At 37.8% G+C, this 20,380-nt stretch overlaps 1 protein-coding gene across 4 annotated transcripts in view; it reads left to right on the forward strand.

The window, feature by feature from the left end:
* The window catches only part of ARHGEF10 (Rho guanine nucleotide exchange factor 10), a 117,087-nt gene extending 100,836 nt beyond the window's left edge, over positions 1 to 16,251 (forward strand). For all 4 annotated transcript variants that reach the window (XM_055810700.1, XM_055810703.1, XM_055810702.1 and 1 more), the window contains 3 exons: positions 3,199 to 3,373; positions 10,142 to 10,264; positions 12,256 to 16,251. In XM_055810700.1, coding sequence (XP_055666675.1) covers positions 3,199 to 3,373; positions 10,142 to 10,264; positions 12,256 to 12,770 — 813 coding nt within the window. In that variant the 3' untranslated portion in view covers positions 12,771 to 16,251. The remainder of the gene's footprint in view (positions 1 to 3,198; positions 3,374 to 10,141; positions 10,265 to 12,255) is intronic.
* Positions 16,252 to 20,380: the final 4,129 nt, after the last annotated feature.

Below are 20,380 nucleotides of genomic sequence, written 5' to 3' on the forward strand. Positions count from 1 at the left end.
TGCATTGACTGCTGTTATATGTTAATTACATACTCTGATACTCTTCCTCTGAAGAAAAAATTTGTCCTTAGTCTTGACCCTAGATCCAAGACTTGTATTTCTGTTGGGTATAGACCTTGATCCCATAGTGATCTCTATACCTGTAGAACCTTATGCTCTGTAAAGGCAGTAAATGCCAAGTGTATTTAAGAATAAATTCACCAATTGTATGACATTCCATCTTGGTTTGTTTTCCCTTGTTTTTAAAACTTGACTAACTATACCAGAGTTACTTTGAAATGTTCAGCTGAATAAAAAAAAACAAATGAAAATCCCTATACATGAACGTATGTTGCCTGAGTACTCTTAACTTCTGAGTAATAGAAGTCATTTATTTTACCTTGTGGACAATGATACCCATTATGCACCTCTCATGAATCTTGAGAAATTGTGGTTCAGTGCTTGGCACAGCTGTTTGGTGCAAGTGTGCACGCCCTCAGAGAAAGACTCCAGTTATGCCCCGCGCTGCTGGGACAACGGTGAGCTATGTTGGGGTGGGCAGGCGGGCTGCGGCATCCAGAGTGTGTTCTGCAGCTCTCCTGTTGCTAGAGTTTGAATGAGAGAGCCTCGGGGGAAAAAAGCTGGGCTCTGAATAGAGAGGAATGTAGGTATGAAAACTAAAAGAGAAAAGTAAAATGAAGGGCATTTTTGGGGTGGGTTTGGTTGTTTAAGGGAATAAGACATTTTTGTCCCTTTTTATCAGTACTTGCTATGAGAAGAAAACAACTAAGGAAAAAGACCAGCTATTGGCTTTCAGATAGACTTGTAATTGAAACAGATGTCAAAGCTATCCTCTGTACAAAACCCTACACATTTGTGAAAGAATGTACACGTTTGGGGTATGTTCCTGTTCCGTGTTAGGAGACCCTTTGAATGAGAAGAATAGTTCTTTTTACGTGCTCCTTATGGTGTTGACAGTGTTACAGTTTTACTTTAAATGTGTTTACGTATTTCAGCAGACAGCTGTACGAATGGCAGGACAGAGTGGGAGTATAATGAGTTGGCTGGTGAAAATGGAATGTGACAAAAATGCATGTACAAGTTGTTTACAGTGGCACCAAAAGAATTGTTAGCTGTGGTCAGACCACTCCAGAGAAATTCCATTTCTTATGACCTGCTTCATTCTTCTAATTTCAAACAGTGCAAGTTGCTGGTCAGGTTCACTTCAGCAACGCTGGATCTGTCCTTGAGAAGTTTTCAGAGGTCAGGTGGTCGTCAGTATAGGGATGTATGAGTCTGTAAACTGAGTTAATATTTTAAAATCCTTTTTGCAATGAAACTTACATGATAAGAATAACAAGAAATTTAGTCATAAGAGCTGTTTCTGCCTTTGAAAGATGTTGTTCATGGATGAATTCTTCTGTTGAATAAATCGTATGATTTTCAAATTGTGTGTATTATTTAGTAAAGAATGAATAGAGGTTGCTTGAAGAAAACAGTGAACATAAATGTGCCTGCCAGAGGCGCTTACCTTGCATTCTGCAGTGGTGGTGTTTGAAGAGTCAAAAGGTACCACAGTAACACTCAAAAACTGAACCCACTGTCTAATAGTTGAAGAGAAACTTCTCTGTTAATTTACTTAAAACTGAAAATTTCAAGAATAGTGTTAACAAATGAAAAGAAAAAAAAAATCCCCTTATCTTTAAACAGCCAATGTCTCAGTGGAAATTACTAATTAATGGGGTATTAAAGTATGAAAAGAAAATTAAGTGCCTACTAAGTATAATATCAAAAGTTACACTTTGTGAAAGCTTAAACTTGTATTCTTTATCTCTGATCTTAGCCTGTTTGTGAATTTAGATGGACAATTTGGGTATTATATCTATAACCCTAATAAATTCAAAACATAACTGTCTTAAGCTAAGAGCTTATCCTGATAAATATGTAATTTAGATTTTGATGGAAAATGACCAAAACATAACTCATAACTGTAATGCACGGAAAATTTAAGTGTACTTTTCCAAGAAGAAAGGGGGTACTTTTGCATTTTGTCTGCATAGGTAATTAAGAGTATATAATATGTAGTGTGAATATTAGAGCAGATATTTCCTTCCATATCCCTCAGAGAGATTTGTATACAGGGAACAGTTCGTCATTTATTTAGGCAAGGAATTTTTCTGTATATCAGAATAGCTCTCTGTATTTAATAATAGCTGGCACAACATTAAAAGGCTGTGTTTAACTTGAGGACATAACTGGAAAAAAAATATCCCTACTTCTTGTTAATGATTAAAGAACTTTACTACAGCTTTATCTTGCATGTTAACAGGGGCCTGTAGAGAGGTTCTGGCCTTCCTGGAGCCTTGCAGAAGTTGTAACTGTGAAGGCTTAGATGAAGGAAAAAGGTCTGTCCTCAATGTCTTGTATTACTCATCTTCAGAAGGAGGATTTTGGCCTTTCTAATGGGAAGCATCAATATTTTGAAGGACAGCAAAACAAAAGAGCTAATGTTTGTGAAATTCAGAAGTGTCTACATTGAAAAACAAGCCACAGTATTAAGGTTTACATTGTTGTGTGTGTAGTTGAGCAAATACTTGTGTATTTATGTTCATAAACGCCCTACTTTCTAAAGATGATTTTTTCCTTGACTGTTACCCTTATTCTGAAAATATCTCCTAGCAGAACAGAAGAAAAATATTTTTTATCATTTAAAGAGGAATTCTGCTGTAGATAAAAGTAACATAATAGGAAAAAATCTGCTCACCCCCAGGAACCTCACCTGTGGTAGTTTTCTCAAAGGAGTATGAATAAAGAAATACAAAATCCTTTTAAGTCTGAGCTGTTATGAGTCCCTGCTCATGTTATCAGCATGTTATCAACCCCTGCCATGCAATATTTTTAATAAACACAATATGTAAGTTACTGTGACTCTGTCATCAGGTAGAACTTTGGCTCAAGAGCTGAGAGTCCTTCCATACTAATGATGGTGTATTGCAAAAAAAAAAAAACAACAAAAAAAAACCCCAAAAAACCAAACCCAGGAAAATCAAAACATCGTATGCAGAGGCACATATCCTGAGCAAAGGAAGAAGAGGAAAGTAAAAGCTAACTTTGTCCTTCACATGGAGGACAGATGCAGTGCCTCCAGTGAAGAGCTTATTAGGAAGGTTGGATGATGTTTGGTTGCATCTCCCCACAGAGTCCTTGTTTTTCTTACAGAGTCATTTTGAAGCCCATCAAGAGGAAGGGATGGTAATCTCCCACATGGCAGTTGCTGGAGTGGGAATCTGGATTGCCTTCACGTCTGGATCTACACTTCGCCTGTTCCACACTGAGACACTGAAACACCTCCAGGATATTAACATTGCCACACCTGTTCACAACATGTTGCCAGGTAGCTGAATCACATCATATAATAATATTTTTCTTTTGTCTTTGTCACTATCGTTCTCCAGAGTGTTACGGATTAGGCCAGAATCAGATCTGTCTTGGACTTTGAGTCTGATAACTGTCTCATAACTATTTGCTTTAGTTAATCACAGTCTGTTGCCTGCCCAGAAGAACATCCTGTGTAGCAAACTGGTTGAGTAGCAGCTCTCCTCCTTAGAGTTTATAAATGTAATTATATAGATAAGCAGGTGGATTCTTCTATTTAGCCTTTTGCGTGTGTGTGTGACTGTGAAGCAGTAGGACAATGCAGTCTGCTATGAAAGTGCGTTTGCTTTGCAGAGTTTAGGATTTGCTCTGGAACTTAGTATCAAAGTACGTGATGGAGTCACTTAGTCTAGGATCCAGACCAAAAAACGCTTGCTTAATTTTAGTTACAACAGTCGTCCCAGTGGACTCAGCTGAAACTCACACATTGCCATTTCAGAGTATGACCAGTGTTTTGCTAATGGGAGTTTTAATTTGTCAAATTAGAAGGTTAGTCTTATAAAAAAGTTAGTATTATAAATAAAGAAGGAACCTGTGGTTGTTAGGATAGCGTTTAACAGATCTTTAAGTGTTTTAAGACAGGTCTTCAATCATCTGCAAATCATCACTGTCACAGACAGTTGTCATTGGCCTGTATCAGTTTTGTGAGTGAGTGGTTAGGACCTCCGCATCAGCAAGTACCTCAGATGGGAGCTGTGGCAGTGCTAGGAGAAGAGGCAGACAGAAAAGGGATACTGGCATGGCTGAGCATGAGGTGTCCACAAGGGGCCAACAATTATTTCTGTCTCTCCCTGTTTATAGACTGCAGTAGTCTGAGCTTCTGCAGTTTTCATGGGCAATGTGTGCACCAGCTTTATTGCTTGGTTTCTAGCAGAAACCAGTTCTTCCTGCACTGATGTTATGTTCATATTCTTACAAGACTTAGGTATAAATCTTGCATCAAACATGTTTCACGTCAGTCTCAGTCTTCTTATCATGTTTTCTTTCAGATGGTATTAGCTTTGCAATAAAAGTCTATTTTAAATTGTCTCCATTTATATCACGTTCTAGACAGGGCATTTTTAACATGTGATGTTTGACTGTAGCTCCAACACTGAACAGCAGCAAAAACGGCCTGCCTTTAAATAGGTCATTTAATTGAATTCATCATAGTTACACAAATAAATCAAGACCAGTTGTAAAAAGAAGATTAACTTTTAATATGTGCTGCTGTTTATAGCAGTGGGGAAAAGGGGAAGTAACGGCCTCCCTTTTATATGCAGAAAATATATATAAATCTTCCAAAATTTAGCTTTAGTGTTCATTGCCATGGTAATAAAACTGATGTAACATAATTATTTTTTTTGTAAAAGAGTTCTAGCTAATTATATCTCCTTGTTGTCATTCTTACCCATTTTAGTTCTTTTTTTCTCAGTGTTTTCACAAAAAGCACGCCGGTGAATGGAAGTGGAAATTTATTTCAGGAGTAGAACATTATTGCAGCAAATGTTCCAAGGGAGAATCCATTCTAAAAATTAAATGAATTTCAATTATTTAGCAACAGCTCTTGGGCCTGTTTATATGATTCCAATAATGCTGCAACAACAAAGGCTAAAAGACAGAGGAGTAGGAGGTTTACATAATAAAGCAGCAGTGAGGACCTTTTAGAAGTAAAAGCAACCAAAGAATAAGTCAAGCTCTGTGTAGTATATACTGAGATTAAAAAAGAAAAAAACAGAGTGAAACAGAAAAGGAGTGAAATAGCTGTGTATTTACAAAATATGTATATGCCTTTACTGAGGATTTTTAGGACTTTTAGTGTTAAAGAGAACAGCTGTGTTTGTTTTCTGAACAGGAATAGGAGCACTTCAGTATATAAAAATAACAGACAAGTAAAAATTCAACTGGTATTGAAATGAGAGGGAAGATATTTGTGTAAAAATATTGTTAAAAGTCTTATAAAGAGAGATTAAAAAGGCAAGGATCTGATATAACTTCAAAGAAGCTGGACTCTTCTGCCAAGATTTTAGGAGAAAAAACAGTATGCAGTATTGGCCTGATAGGCTGGCTACCTGGAGATGTCGTCTTTGTCTTTGTTTAAAGCAATGTAAATGAGCAGAATGCTACTCCATGAAGTTAATGAACTTATTTTGTTGTTATACAGTAGAAGTAGAAGAAAACTTTGCTGTCGCTGTCAGGAATAGTTACTGTGAGTTACAATGCTGTATTTAAAGGATAGCTGTAGTAACTAATTAAGATGGAGCTGAGGAAGAGGCTCTCATAATCTTAGTAACCAGTTCTTATAGCATTAAATTTTCCCAATTTTGTTCTTAGGAGAAGACGGCTTTAAATATCAGTACCTGCTCTCCTTGTTGTAAAGGATGTGCCTCCTTTGCTTTGAGGAAGACATCCCTGCAGTACAGCAAGCAGAACAGAATCACAGAAGAATGAAGTGTAAGGGAAATGACACAGGAGGTGATTGTCCTTAGATTTGGCAAAGTTTAGTAATGTACAAAAGCAGAATGTGTCTGGCAGAATCTTCTATCTGCTGGACATAACTTTTGAAATCTGTGGCAGTCTGCTTATGAAGGATGGTGTTGGGAGGGCTTTTGCTTTCTGGAGTTATGGGAAGTTTGTGCGTAGAAATGCAGGACTGGAAATTAAACCAGGGTCATGGAGGCAACTGTGGGATGGAGGTTTAGTCCAGAATGGTCCACAGTACCTTTATTTCATATGTCAGCAGCGATACTTCCTAATAATGTATAACAAGCTTGAGTTCTATAAGCAAACACCAAAAAAGCACAAATGCCATGTGAAAACAGAAGTGAATGGTTGAGAGGAAGAGCATCACCATTGTTATAGGTTCAGGTAACTATGTTGCTATCTAGTATACCACAGTACAGCTGGATCGCTTTTAAGTGGCCTAAGCACAGCTCGGAACAGAGGTTAGCTGAACAGAGGGCACATTGAGCAGCAGGGGGAAAAAAATCTATTAACACGTGAAGACAAATATGCACACTTCACTAGTGCTAAGTACTTCATTTGTAGAGCAAGTTTATGCTCACTGTTTGTGATCTGTAGTTGTAATGTCAACAAAGGCAGCTTTTCATCGGCCTTTATCACAGCTTTCACCAAAAAAAGAAAAAATAAAATCTTACTGTATATGAATAGACAGTCCACTTGTTTTTCAGTCACATTCAATAATTTATTATTCAAGAACATTCTTAAACAAGTTTTTCCTTTCAGCTCTAAAACTCTAAAAGAGTTTGTCCTTTTAAAGAGATTACTCTGACCCCGATACATGTAATTTCATTGTTCATGTGGATGATGACAGGTTACCTGCTTAACAAAGAGGTGATTTCTGCTTAAGTTGCTCTATTCTGTTTATGCCCCTATACCCTCTAATGGCATGTGTGTTTCCTGGAAACAGATGAGAAAAGCAAAGAAAAAAAAATGTAATTTCCTCTCTGTGGAAAACAAACTATACTTTGAGGCTTACAGCCTTCCTTTGTCCCCACTCCACCAAGTGCCACACCATAAAATGCAGCTGGTTTATGATTTTACTGCTAGGAAATGATAAAAAGTTTGGGGATTAGGTCAGTCCAGTAGATCTGTACAGTGGGGTTACTTTTTATGTATTAAGAACAGCATGGCGTCATGTAAGAGGATATGTACCGGTCTGCCCTTGTACCTACCTAGGGTTGACTTCAGAAGATCTATGTGGGAACACATGGGGATTTACCTGGTTCTGGTGATGGTTGTAATTCAGACCTGAGAAACATGAACATAGAGCAGAAGATGCTTAATTTTTGGCTTCAGTTCTTTGTAAAGTCAAGATCTTGGTCAGATCATTTTACAGGTTCTGTCTGCATTGGGACAGTGATCTAAACGTTGTCATTTAAAGACAGGAGTATTTGATTGGTTTTGGCATTTATGGTTGTCATTTTCCCTTCTTAACTAGTTTATTTCTGTGCTACTGCATAATGCATTCTGAAAAATTGGTTTTACTTTCTTTTCCTTTTCTTTGAATTTGAAATATATCAAAATAAAAAGGCACAAAATAACAAAGAAAAGTATTATTTCAAACCTTGGCTAGCAGATGACAAATTAATATTTCAAATTGGTATTTTAATAAGTTTTTAATCTATATTTTTTCTTTTTAATTGTTATATGCTATTTCAAAGTATATTTTCAGAAGCAGATGTTTCCTGCTTTTCCAAGATTTCAAAGCAAGTGGTTTTCTTTTGATGTTACTGTAGATGGTTTATACTTAAGGTTGTGCTCAGTGTTGAAGATTCTAAGTTGCTGGCTGATAATTTGTTGTTTTCACCTATGGAAACTGTAATGCGTGTTACCAGTGTTCCCTGGTGAAAATTACTGGTTAGAAGTTGCTTCAGGTTTGGAATATGAAATCATGCATATTATTTTACATTTTAAATGCTTTAAAAAGTGTTAAAGATCTCTTGTTTAAAAATGTGAGCACTTTCTTCTGCAAGGTGTTTGAGAGGCAACAGTACAATTGGAGGTTTTGATAATCGTGTGTTTAAAAATTGTACTGAAGCATTTCTGTTTGTAGTGTGTAAAAGAAGCTGTAAGTGAAATGGAGTGAGGTTAAGCTGACCTACAGTTACCTTGCACTTGCTGTGGCACTGGCTGTGGGAGAGGACTCGCTTGTCATATGTAACTTGAGCAAACTTGAGCTCGAAATCACAGAATTCAAATACTGGTTTTTGAAAACTCCAATACACAGAGTTGTTTGGTCATCACTATGTGAAATTCTTTTGTGCTGAAGGAGTGCCTTTATGTGCTTTGTTTTGGAAAATAAAATAATCCCATTAATACATTTCCCCTTCCCCCCCAAAAAAAACCAAACCACAACCACCCCAACAACCAACAACCTCCCTCCCCCAACCCAACTCCAAAACAAGCAAAAAAGTCCACCAAAAACACCCACTAAGACAAACCAAATAACAACAAAAAATCAAAAAAGTAAACTCCAAGTTCCAGAAGGCTTGGAATTTCTCTATAGGCATAGACCATCCATGCTTATTTAGCTGAGGAGGGATGATGGCAGTATGGAAAACAACATAGGTGTCTCTGAAGGATCTGCATAAGTAGATAGAACTTCTTCAACTTAGTCATGCTTGTTACACCTGCTAAGAGTGACCTAATCATTGGGCCTTTAGGGTATTTTAGAATGTGGTTTTGGGTAGACAGAGCTGGGATTCCAGATCTGGCCCTACGCGCGTGCCTTTTACAACACACCATTGCTGGGTTAATACTTTGTTTTTGTCAAGTTCTGCGAGGAAAGACTTAAACTGTGGTCCACCTCCTGCTTTCCACTTGAGTGCTCTGGGCTACAGTCAAGCTGCTCCTTCTCTGCTTTCCCACTGGGTCTGTGATTCATGTATTTGTGGATGTAAATTGGCTGAGCTTCAACAGACAAGATGGAAAATGCATTCATTTGTGATACATCATAATTAAGGTCCTTTTCCAAAGTGTGGAACATGCAGGTTCATCCAAGTTACAAGAGGCATGGAAACCAAATTCCCTACTTAGCAATGAAGTGATTAACAACTTGAGAGCTGTGATGAAGATGGGAATGACTGTTCTGTTGCATGATTAATTCAAGAACATGTAGATTTTGAACCTGGAAGATTCCGGCAGAGTTTAAATGCTCTTCCACATAAACTTGGGCCATGGCAAAAGTCTGGGCAGGCCATAGTTTCCATTTGGGAAACTTGTCAAGGCCATTTTGAAAATCCATCTGAACTGAATCAAACATAATTAGTAAGCATTGCAAGCAAAAACTACTTTGTTTTTATTAGAAAAATAGCAATCCCATAAATAATGTTGTAGAAAATCACAGAAAAAATTTAGTTGGAAATTACTCTGGAAGTTATCTTGCCCATCCTTCTTGCAGCATGCCTGATTAGACATGGTTGTTCAAGGACTTGTCCAGCCAAATTTTTAATATCTTTGGACAGGATGGAGATTTCACAACCTCACTGAGCAACCCATTGCAGTGTTTGACCACACTTACGATGAAGAAGCCTTTCCCTACTTAAAATCCAAATTTCCCATGTTCCAAATTTGATGTTGTGTCTTATCCTGTCACTGAGCACTTCTGAATAGAGTGTGACTGTCTTCTATGCGCCCTCCTGAGATAGGTGCAGACAGCGCTTGTTAACCTCTCTTTGTACGCTATGTGCGTCACTCTCCTGATAAGTCTTGGTTGCCTTCCCTTGAACTTTCAATGTGCCAATGTCATTCTTGTATGGGGGGGAGGGGGGGGGGGAGCAGGGGGGGATGACACCCAAACTCAAACAGGGGGACACAGCACTTCATATACAATTTCACAGAATAAAAACTAGGAGAAAAAAGTAATCACAAACCGGTTTGAGTCTTGAGTTTAATGTGTTATGGCAATATATTATTGAGTACTGTGAAGTTAAATGCCTTTCAGGTTTATTGTTGAGAATATACAATCACAGTCTATTTATAAAGATAATCCATGTCTGCTTTTAGATACTGTTGTTTAGATATTTAGGACAGAATGTTTGAGAAGTTTAACAGGATTTAAATTGTCATGTATGTAAAGTTTAATACCACAGTCCAGCAAAATATTTGCCTTTGTGATGAGTGCTTTGCAGAATGAGACAGTACAGCTGATTGTGTTTACCTGAAGTTACTTTAATCTAGGTAAAAATCATCACTCAAGTAATGGAGCACTTCCTAAACCTTGCAGGGCAGCAGCGTGTTTCTGTGACTAGCCTCCTGGTGTGCCATGGTTTATTGCTGGTTGGAACAAACCTGGGTATAATAGTAGCATTACCAGTGCCACGCCTGCAGGGGATTCCCAAAGTAACTGGTGAGTGAAATTCCTCAAATGGATCAACTACATTGGTGTTATAGTGAAGATTTCATTTATCTTCTGTCAGTAGCTTAAGTGGACCTGCCAAATTATGTGTATTGTTTAGATATAATAAAAGAGCTTTGCGATGAAATTATATTTGTAGTTCTTCCTGAGCTTTACAGTATAACCAGACATTGTCTAGTTTTGTCTCAGTTGTTTAAGCCAGGACAACTGCTTTTCTTTAGGGCATAAGAATAGGATAGGCATTAATCCTCTCAGAGTACAGTCAGATATATGGGGATGAGAAGAGAATGCAAGCAATCTTTCTTCCAGATTTGGGGAAAATAGATGCAGTAAGTTTAGGGATGTAGAAACTGAAAGTTCAGTATGTTGTCTGACTGGCTATTCAGTAAATTTGTGTTGTGTCCTTTCTTCCCAAACAGGAGACTTGGAATATACAAGAGTATATATTTCATTTTTTTGACAACGACCAAGATTTTTGCATTTTGGAGAGATGTATTTATTGAGTTATTTTCATATTACCCTATTTGAAATACAAATGCATAAATGCTGCTGTATCTCTCTGCAAATGTTTAAGCTATGAGCAGAGGGAAGATTTTAAAAGTGTGTTTAAGTAGGGGGGTTGCCCCAAAGTTTTGAGTTCAGAATTCTTCTTGAGCTTCTGCTCTGTGGAGGGAAGCTGGCAGATTTTGAGGCATGCTGTTTGCAACTTCCTTCAGGGGAAAAAAAAAAAAAAAGCTTATGTAACTTCACAAAATGAAAACGAAATCCTGTGTTCAGCAAATTATAGCAGTAATCCAGTATGGCACAGGATAAATGTTTCTTAAAAACGTGGAACCTGTGTTAGGTGAAAATAAATGCAATACAAGGTAACACAAATGCATAGTGGCAGAATCAAAATATATCTCATTTTGTTCTTCCATTTTCTGTCTTGATTATTGTGGTTTATATCATCTCTATATTCTTGCATTTGGTTTTGGTCAAGTTTTGTCAGATTTCACAGATCTAGCAACATTACATTTAGAGATCTATTTTTATAGTCTCTGATACCATATTTGGCATTTGAACTGAAAAAAATGTGACTTTTTCCAGTTGTGCTTCCAAAGTGGTAACTCATCTTTATGTCATTACACTTTCTCTAAAAGCAGAGTATGTTTTCTTCTAACCTGGAATGCGTTAGGGATGGATAGTGTGATTTGTAGGGTTGTGGGTTTCCCCCCCTGATTAGCCTAGTTCTTTTCCATATTGCAGATGATTTTGTAGAATCCTAGATTTTTAAGTCTTTTTTGTTGTGGAACACACATATACTGATATTGTTATAGCTTCTGAATTTGGCCATATGCAATTTGTTTTTCACACATTCTGATGATTTGCATTGTGTAATTCTTCTTGTACTGCCAACATCCCACTGTTTAGATACTTTTTTTTTAAAAAAAAAAGGAAGAAAAAATATTGTTCAGTCATTTCCTTATGAATCTGCCATGGTAACTAGACAACTGTTCTGGAGGATGAGTTTTAGCTCCTGCTGTACAGTGTGAAGGGGTCTGTTACAATGAAACAGATGTTCTTCTGCTGTTCTGGAGAGGTACAAAGGTGCAATAGGATTAACTGAAAACCACGTATTTTGTTTGTGGATTACTGGAGAAAACTCAGTGTTACATTTGTGTCAATGCCAACAAAAAGAAGTTAGCAGCATTTCTGTACTCACGCTGTTGTGAGAACAGGGCACAGAAGTCAGTCAACTAAAATTCATAATCCTATGTTTCATCTTATTTATTAGTGCAGTCCTAAATCATTTGTGGTACAATAGATTCTTTTTTGTACACTTTTTCTGTAAATTGTGTACACACAAGGTGAAAGACTGGATGCATGTAATAGAGTTTTAAGAGTTAAACTTTTCTGAGCAAATTTCATGGACTAATTACAGTGGAACACTTTGGTTAAATAAGTAGTGTTCTTTAATTGTCTTTTTCTTCTGCCTCCAGGAAGAGGAATGGTGTCCTATCACGCACACAATGGTCCAGTCAAGTTTCTTGTAATGGCTACTTCTGTAAACAAGAAGAACAGAAACAAATTGAGGAACAGCCTGCCTCCTGGCTCAGAACCTAAAGACGATGACGAAAAGAATATTTTGCACAATGAAAGGCCAGGCTCTTCTCTTGGTAACACCCATGATGCTGCAGTTTGGCTGGGAGGTTCAGCAGGATCCATTGCACAAAGAAGTGACCTGTCCTCATCTTCTGGATCCCTTACCTTATCTCATGGATCAAGTTCCCTAGAACACAGGCCTGAGGATAGTAACATTTATGAGCTTTTGAAGGATCAAAATATCTCATTTAAAAGTAAAAGACAGAGATCCAAGAAAATGAAAGCAAGTTCAGTGTTGGTCATTTCTGGTGGCCAAGGACACAGAAGACTGAACAAGAAGACCAAGCAGCAGCGACAAGATGAACTAGTGTCTTCAGTGATGGTCTGGCAAATCCCACTATTAAATATCTAACTGAACTAAATCCAAGACAGTTTCTGCTATTAAAAAAAGTCTGATATCCTTTTACCGCAAATGCCATCTTAGGACCCAAATGGATAGACTTTATACACCTGGGAGCAGTTTCAGTACGCTTTAATCACAGGATTAAGGGTTGCAAGACAGTCTTCACATACTTAGAATATTCTGCAGTGCTAGGATATTGGAAGACATTTAGCTGTTGGTAGTTTCCTTGATATATAGAACAAAAAAGATCTGCTAGACACTTTTAAACAGTTTTAGAATCTCTACCTTATTTATATTCACATTTATAAATACCAGAATTATGTCCTATAGCACTTAGGGAAGGCAAGGAACACATGCCATTTCTAATGCTGGTTTGTGCTTATGTAAATCAGCTGTTGTTTCTTTTTCCAAAATGACATATTGCATGGACTGTAGATCTTAACAAATTAGCAAATTTTTAAACAATAAATAGTCTAATGCAAGCTATTATTAATTTGGTAATGACTATAATAGTTTGTAACATCATTCCACAAGCCAGAGTTTGGTCTGGACAAAAGCAGTTATATTAATTGATTGTTTATCTCAACATAGGAAATAGATTTTTATTATTATTATTTCTAATGCTCAGTGTTATTAAAAAAGTTGCAGTACAAAAAGCACATTAATTTTCTTGGTAGGTGCAATGTGTCTGTGACTTGCTTTCGTTATACAGATAAAGTTCTAAGGATGCTATGGCTTAGGGCAAATAGAAAATACAGATACAGGACAGCTGTGTGTTGTAGTGCTGCTAGCGCATTCTGCCCCTGGCAACTCAGTATCAAAACTGGACATGGACTATGCCATTTTTAAGGAGGTATGTGCATCTAGTAAATTAGTAATTACATTATTAATTGAATCCTTAATTGGGAAGAATTATACTAACTTTTGAATATCTATAAGAAGTGCAGGTAATCACTATGGGTATAGGTCCCATGCCAATTGCTTTGCCCTATGTCCTCAGGCAAACACCTATCAAATAATGTCACAGCACAGCAGCAACAACAGAGATATGGTCATACCTGAGTGGCAGTCACCTCTTTTCACCCAGAGTTTCAGCAAAGCATGGTCATGTAAGTGGATGTTATGAAAATAGCGTGCACAGCTTCATTCACGCTGTCAGGCAAGTGGTTGCTTTGGTAGTGTTAGAAGCCTGAATTTAAACAGTGACCTAATCATCGTTTCTTAATGAATCAATGTATTTCCAAAGGAAACTTTGAATTTGGGATTCCTACTGAAATTGTCTTTTGCGCTAGTCTCTGCACATGGGAAATACAAGACAAAGTCTTGAGCTCAGAAAGACATTGCCAAAAATGGTGATGAGACACATCCTTCAGTCAAAATATGTTTAATACAGAAAACATGTTGAATGGAGTCACTGGGAACATCGTTTTCCCTTGTCAATAGACTGAAAGATACAGATAAATTAGGATGATTAAGTTTCAGTTGAGTATGTTAAGAAGTCTGATGCTGTCCCTCAGTTCAGTAAAATAAAAATTAAATATATCTGAACACTGTGTTTGTCAGATGTATACATTGACTAGGATCAAGTAAAACTTCTGGCTACTTTGGTGCCATTATTATCTCAGGAAGGAGGTGGTTTGCCCTGAAATTTTTTCTGCCACTTCTAATACAAACTCTTTGATTCCATCATGTTTCGTTTCAATCTTCCTAGTTTAAATCAACAGCAACCATAACTACACTGTTTCCCAGCACATAATATTTCAAGGTAAACAGTACTAGAGACTGAATTGTTTTGTTCTATGTAAGATAAAAGATTTTTTTTTCCTCAAAACAGCAGTAGGGTTTGTTGTGTGGTTTTCTTTTTTAAATGTCGCTGAAATTTATTTTCTTTATTTTGCAGCAGATTTCTCTTAAATTTTCAGTCTGTCTGCTCTAAAAGGCAAAACTCTATCAAGGTGACTCCAAAACTGGGGGGTGGGCTGATGACTTACCAAATTTGACAGAGCACAGGCGTAATGTCAGGTCTTCTCTGCCACAAAGTACATGGAACAGAGGGAATGCCAGTCTGGTCAGTCTTTGCCTGCTAGGTGGCACCAACATAGGCATTTCAAAAATCAATTAGGCACCCCAATCCCTTCTAGAGGTTTTGCCTGCAGCCTACATCCTGATCAGAACAGGATTCTTGAGCCGTAATAGCACAGACTCCAATAGGTCAGAAAGGACGCTTGTTACAGGCAGGACTGTAGGCTTAGGGTCTTCATTGCTGTTTTGTGCTTTTATTCTGTGTCTTTTGCTGGATATTTTACAATTTTAATTGGGTGTTGTCAGCGCTGGTGTGGGCTTAGTGTTGGCATGAGTCCTGGTGGTAAACGAAAAAAGAAAAAAAAAAAAAAAAAAAAAGGCAAAGCAGAGTGCCTCTAAGCCAGGCAGCTGGCCACATTCTCCCAAACTTTTCCTCTTCTCCCTGCCCTACTGCCTGGACTTGTCTGGCTTGAGGGATCAAGGCCAGTTGCATTTTCTATACTCTTCCATAGCTATGGCCCTGGGAGCTGCTTTTTGCCCACTGTGTGGAAGTGCTACATTGTACATTTTAATGTTGTATATTGAAAAACAAGTTACAAAGATTCTTCTGTGTATAAAGCATATATAATCTAGCATCCCTTTGCTACACTGCAGTAAAAAGACCACAGGTTTTATTCTGCATGCTTCTTGGGCATGGGATGCCACATCTGTGCCTTCAGGGCTGGATGATCATGTCCAGTCTCTCATAGATCTTTTTCACTAGGAGCAGTGAGAAGAGTCCACTACACATTCAACTGGAAATCGATGCATGGCGTTATTACAGGATCTGCTAGCAGTAATGCATGAGTTTAAAGTTAAATTCATTCCATCTTCCAGCTGAAATGTAATTTTCTTTGATTTTATCAACAAAATAGTAGAAACAAAGTACAAACCTGCTTTTCTGAAAGTACACTGGAGTTTTGCCAGTAAGTTCAGCAAGAGCAGAACTGGGTCTCTCATATACATTATCCTATTTTGAAAATATGTATCTATTTATCTTACGAAGCTGTAAAGCAAAAGAGAAGGTGCATGTTTGTCTTTAAAAATATACATTGTCATGAACTAGATTTTTAGTAACTAACTGAGCACAAGGTGCAATGTTTGTTTTCTGATATGCAGATAACTGGTATTACCTTACTATGAAAACAGGCAGGAACCAAAGTTTCTCTTACAGCTGGCAAATAGTCTTCACAGCTTCTGTAGACTGTGCTGCTAGGTAGGTTGAATTTTGCTTTCTGATACTGCTTTTGTAGATTAATAAAGTTACAGAAAATATTGAGGGGAGCTGGTGTAACCACTACGATGTCTTCTAGATATGTTTTCTAACACATAGTAGTGTCTTGTATAACATGAGCCATAAAACTTGTGTATTTATGTTCAAAGTATAAACTGAGAAAAAATTTTAATAAAAAATATTGATAAAAAATAACATCAGTAGTACGTTTCTTGGTTGCCATTTTAACTAAAAGGCTATAATTTGTGACATGTATAATGAATAATACATATATATATATTAATGGACTTACAAAAAGGAAAATAGGATATGTGACAAAGAAGTATTTTTTTAGTTTTATAGTTTCTCCAATTTAAAATGCCAGTAAATACCATTTCTGAAAATGATGCAGTATCTCATAATAAGTTCGACCCCTGTGTCAATGGACCCAAATAAGTCTAAGCAGTAGAATTTTTATTATGCTGTCTACATGAAGTATGCATCAGCACTTGGGCAGCATGCATGATGCATAAAAATGAGAAGCATTAATATTCAAAATGAGTATTGCAAAGCAATAGCATTAACAGAGGAAATTAATTTTCAGTTGCTAACTGGCAATTTGTTCTAATTAATCTGCTCTAAAGGATATATACAGAATCCCATGATTGTATTTAAATACTGTATTCATCAGACTCGGGCAATAGCCCTTCTGTGTGTACCTGCACTATTATGAATAAAGAAGAGTTATTGAGATCTGTTTGGTTGCTAGCAAAGCGTGCCTTTTTGCTCCTGTTTTTATACCACATCTCTTTAATACATGGTTCTGTAAAACATCATATTGCATGAGTGCAGGATACTGTACATTCACACACCTGAAGACAGATTCTGTCCCAATGGGAATTTACAACTCATTATTTATGGGTGGGAGGCTGAGGGCTGAAAATCACTTACTGCCCCTGTGAGAGAGGAGTGAACATTGTGAAGGGTTTCCTGAACTGTGGTTTGGTGCTTAAACTTCACTGTTCCTCTCTTTTCTGTCCTATTTAATTTCCTGACTGCAAAAAGACAAATTTGGTTTTGTAAAATGCATTTGGGTGTGAGAAAAATCTGTGGTTTAAAAGGTGCAACTATAATGGAGGGTTCTGTGAGAGTTAATCTGTATTGCAATGAGCGATTCCATGGAGTTGATACAGTATTTTTAGATTGCTTTACATATCTTTATAGTAATAATACTTCACATAATAATAGTCCCGTTAAAGCGGCAGATTAATATCATCTGTAGCTAGGAAGAAACTGAGTTGGAAGTGTTTGCGTGACTTGAAGCCACATGATGACTCTGTAAAAGCACACAGATTAAAGCCATTACTGTTTTCTAAGCCCATGATTAGCTCTTTGAACTGCCGCCTCCTTAATGTGTGGCTGTTGAAACCATCTGTGCTAGTGAACTGGCCAGGACCAGGGCAACAACATGAGCACTGACCTGTGGTTATAGTTAGTAGCTGGTTCTTTAGGACTGAGCCTGGCCTGGGCTGCTTTCATCAGGCAGCATTGACAAGGCCACTTATGTGGGGTATTTTGGGGACTGATTAACTACATGGATGTAAACTCTGTGGTGCCACTTGCCGAACAAGCTCTCTGCCTCTGGTTTCTCGATACTGATGTAGCCTAACATGTATCCATACAACCTAGTTCATATGGGATGGTTGCCAAGCAGGCTAGAACTTGAGAGCAGTCTCTTACAGTTAGGAGACAGAAATATGTACTAGCAGAGACTTGACACCTGCCAGGCAGGTATTGGTGGTTGATATGAGAAGCCACATTGTTGGTCTGCGATGGTTCATCAGCTGCTTGCACCACATCACAGCTCAAAGTTCTGGTTTACTTCCTTCACCTTTCCAGTTTTGGGGTTTTATAGCTGTATGTAGAATCCACACCTTCTTTCCTCACACATGCAGCCTGCACGCTGCTAGATTTATCTGCTATTTGATTTGAGAAACCTAGCTCAAGATTTTTCAGAATTAGTTGACTTGCTGCTGCCGCATAGTTGTGCTTACTTGATTGTAGCATTGCTCTTAAAGGCATGCCCAGATACCAAACTGCCAGAAACTCTCTTCACCTCCTAAAACAAAGAATCAAAATAGCAACACTGAAACAGCTTCAGATGAAAGGATCTGGAAAGTTCCTAGGCAAATGAAGATTTACTGTGTGACTCCCATCTGAAATGCAGCAATGTCAGTGTATGACCAAAAGCGCTTCAAATGCTTTGGCCAGGCTCCATAAACCACACTGTAAAGGCAGTCAGTCTTTCACAGCATGACCTTCAAAGGTGTTCAAAGAGATTTTTTTTCCTCCAGCAAAACAGGCCTTGACAGCAGAACTGCAAATTCTCCTGTTATGCATGTTGTTATACTCCAGGGATAATCACTGTTATCATTAATGTGTGTCCCAACCTAGAAGATGAGCCAGAATACCTAGGATTAAAATGACACACCTTTGGGGAGATGAAATCACTGTAAGAACTCACTACAAATCTAATTTAAAGAGTATTTTTACATCAAAAGATTCAGGTGAGCCTCCAGCAGAGTTTTCTCAAGCACTGAAGTACCTAATTTCCACTGAAATCTGTATATTTACATGCCCAAATGCAGATAATGAGAAAGGCTTAAATTTCAAGAAACCAGATATAGTATAGCTAGAGTTACTGGATTTTTATTGTTGCTTTCCATTATTCCACAAGGGAGAGAAATTCTATGGGTTTCACCTTGAGTATGAGGATCACCTTGAATGTTGGCACAAAAAAATGTATTAACTCACACCTTCCAAACAAATTGTAAAAGTTGTTTCCTGTGGGCTTTTCTGGTTTGTTCTGTGTGTGTTTCAGGTTGCAGAACATGCCTGTCAGCCTACACTAAATGTTTTTTTACTGTTCCCTTTCTGAAGAGTTTTGTGGTTTTGTTTTTTGTTTTTTGGGGTTTTTTTTCTTTCTGGAGAGTTGGGTAGTAGACTGTGCATTAACGAGGAGGATTACCCCTAGTTCAGCCAAGATTTGTAAGTGCAACAACTTTTCTGCAATGTTGTTCGGACCAGTCTGTGATACTCTTAATGCCAATTACAAGAAACCGACACCATCAGTTAAGCTGCATCTACACTGCTGAACTCCAAAGCACTTCAAATGTTACTGACACATCCTGAGGCTGTGTCAGGTGGGATCCGCGTGCCAGTCTCTTCCCTGCCCAAACCCTGCCATCCGGACAAGCAAAGCTGGTTATAGCCTACACCAATAAATGATAATGTTTCATTGATATGCCAGTATTTTGGGAGAAATGTACTGATCACGAGGTATTTTGCTCAAAAGCCACAGTCATAGATGCATATTGATAAGACAGGTGGTGGGACAATCCATGGCTGATTATGTCTGGGAAGAAAAGTTGACTGAATAATTTCAGAGCACTGTAAAGAGCAAGGGTAGGTTTTTGTTCTCTTTTTCAAACTCCTTGGGTTTTAATTAATTCTTTTTTAGCAAATTAGGAGATGATGTGCACATTTTCTCAGCTGTTCACCTAAGTAAATGCTGTGTGTTCCCCATCTTCTAACATTATCAAATGCTTTTGACCTCATTAAAAGCTGTTCTACCTGTTCAGAGCGTTGTTTTGGGTGATAAAAGTCTGCGCTAATAGTCTCTTTTGTTATGCTGGGTGGCTTTTCTTCTTAAATTAAAAACAGTATCAGTGTCTCCAGTACATAGAAGTATGTTACCCAACACTGAAGAAATCTTTATGATCTGTTTTTCCTTATGACTGCTACTACTCTATCTGCTACAAGCCAATAATCCTCCTGATGCACCCAGCCTTTTTCTTTCATTTCTACTATTTGGGTGTATTACAGGGATGTATGAAAACTAATATACAAAGGTAGGTCAACTTGAGTCAGCATGAGATGTATACGATGTATACTGTGTGACATGCCTACAGCATGTATGGGTTTTGTGTTCCAAAAATACAAGATGCATTTTAGGCATCTTTGGCTGCTCAGCAGAGACACAAGAAGTGTTTTGTCTGTGCCAGCAATAGCATCAAACCAATCCTTGAGGCCATTGTGTTATAATACCAAGAAACATTTCACACAGGAGTGTTCAGCTGTCAAACACAGAATGAGCAAAAGGAGTAAAGTTTTCATTTCTGTTTGGGTTTGGGGTTTTTGTTTGTTGGTTTGGGTTTTTTTATGTTTTGGCTTCTGGCCATGAATGAGATCTTTGGGTACCGCAGGGACATCAGTTACTCCCGCCATGTATCCGATACTCCAGTATGCACAGGAGAAATACTACTATGTTTCGCCTGTCAGTTCC

Source organism: Falco peregrinus, chromosome 7 (assembly GCF_023634155.1).
Source record: "Falco peregrinus isolate bFalPer1 chromosome 7, bFalPer1.pri, whole genome shotgun sequence".
NCBI lineage: Eukaryota > Metazoa > Chordata > Aves > Falconiformes > Falconidae > Falco > Falco peregrinus.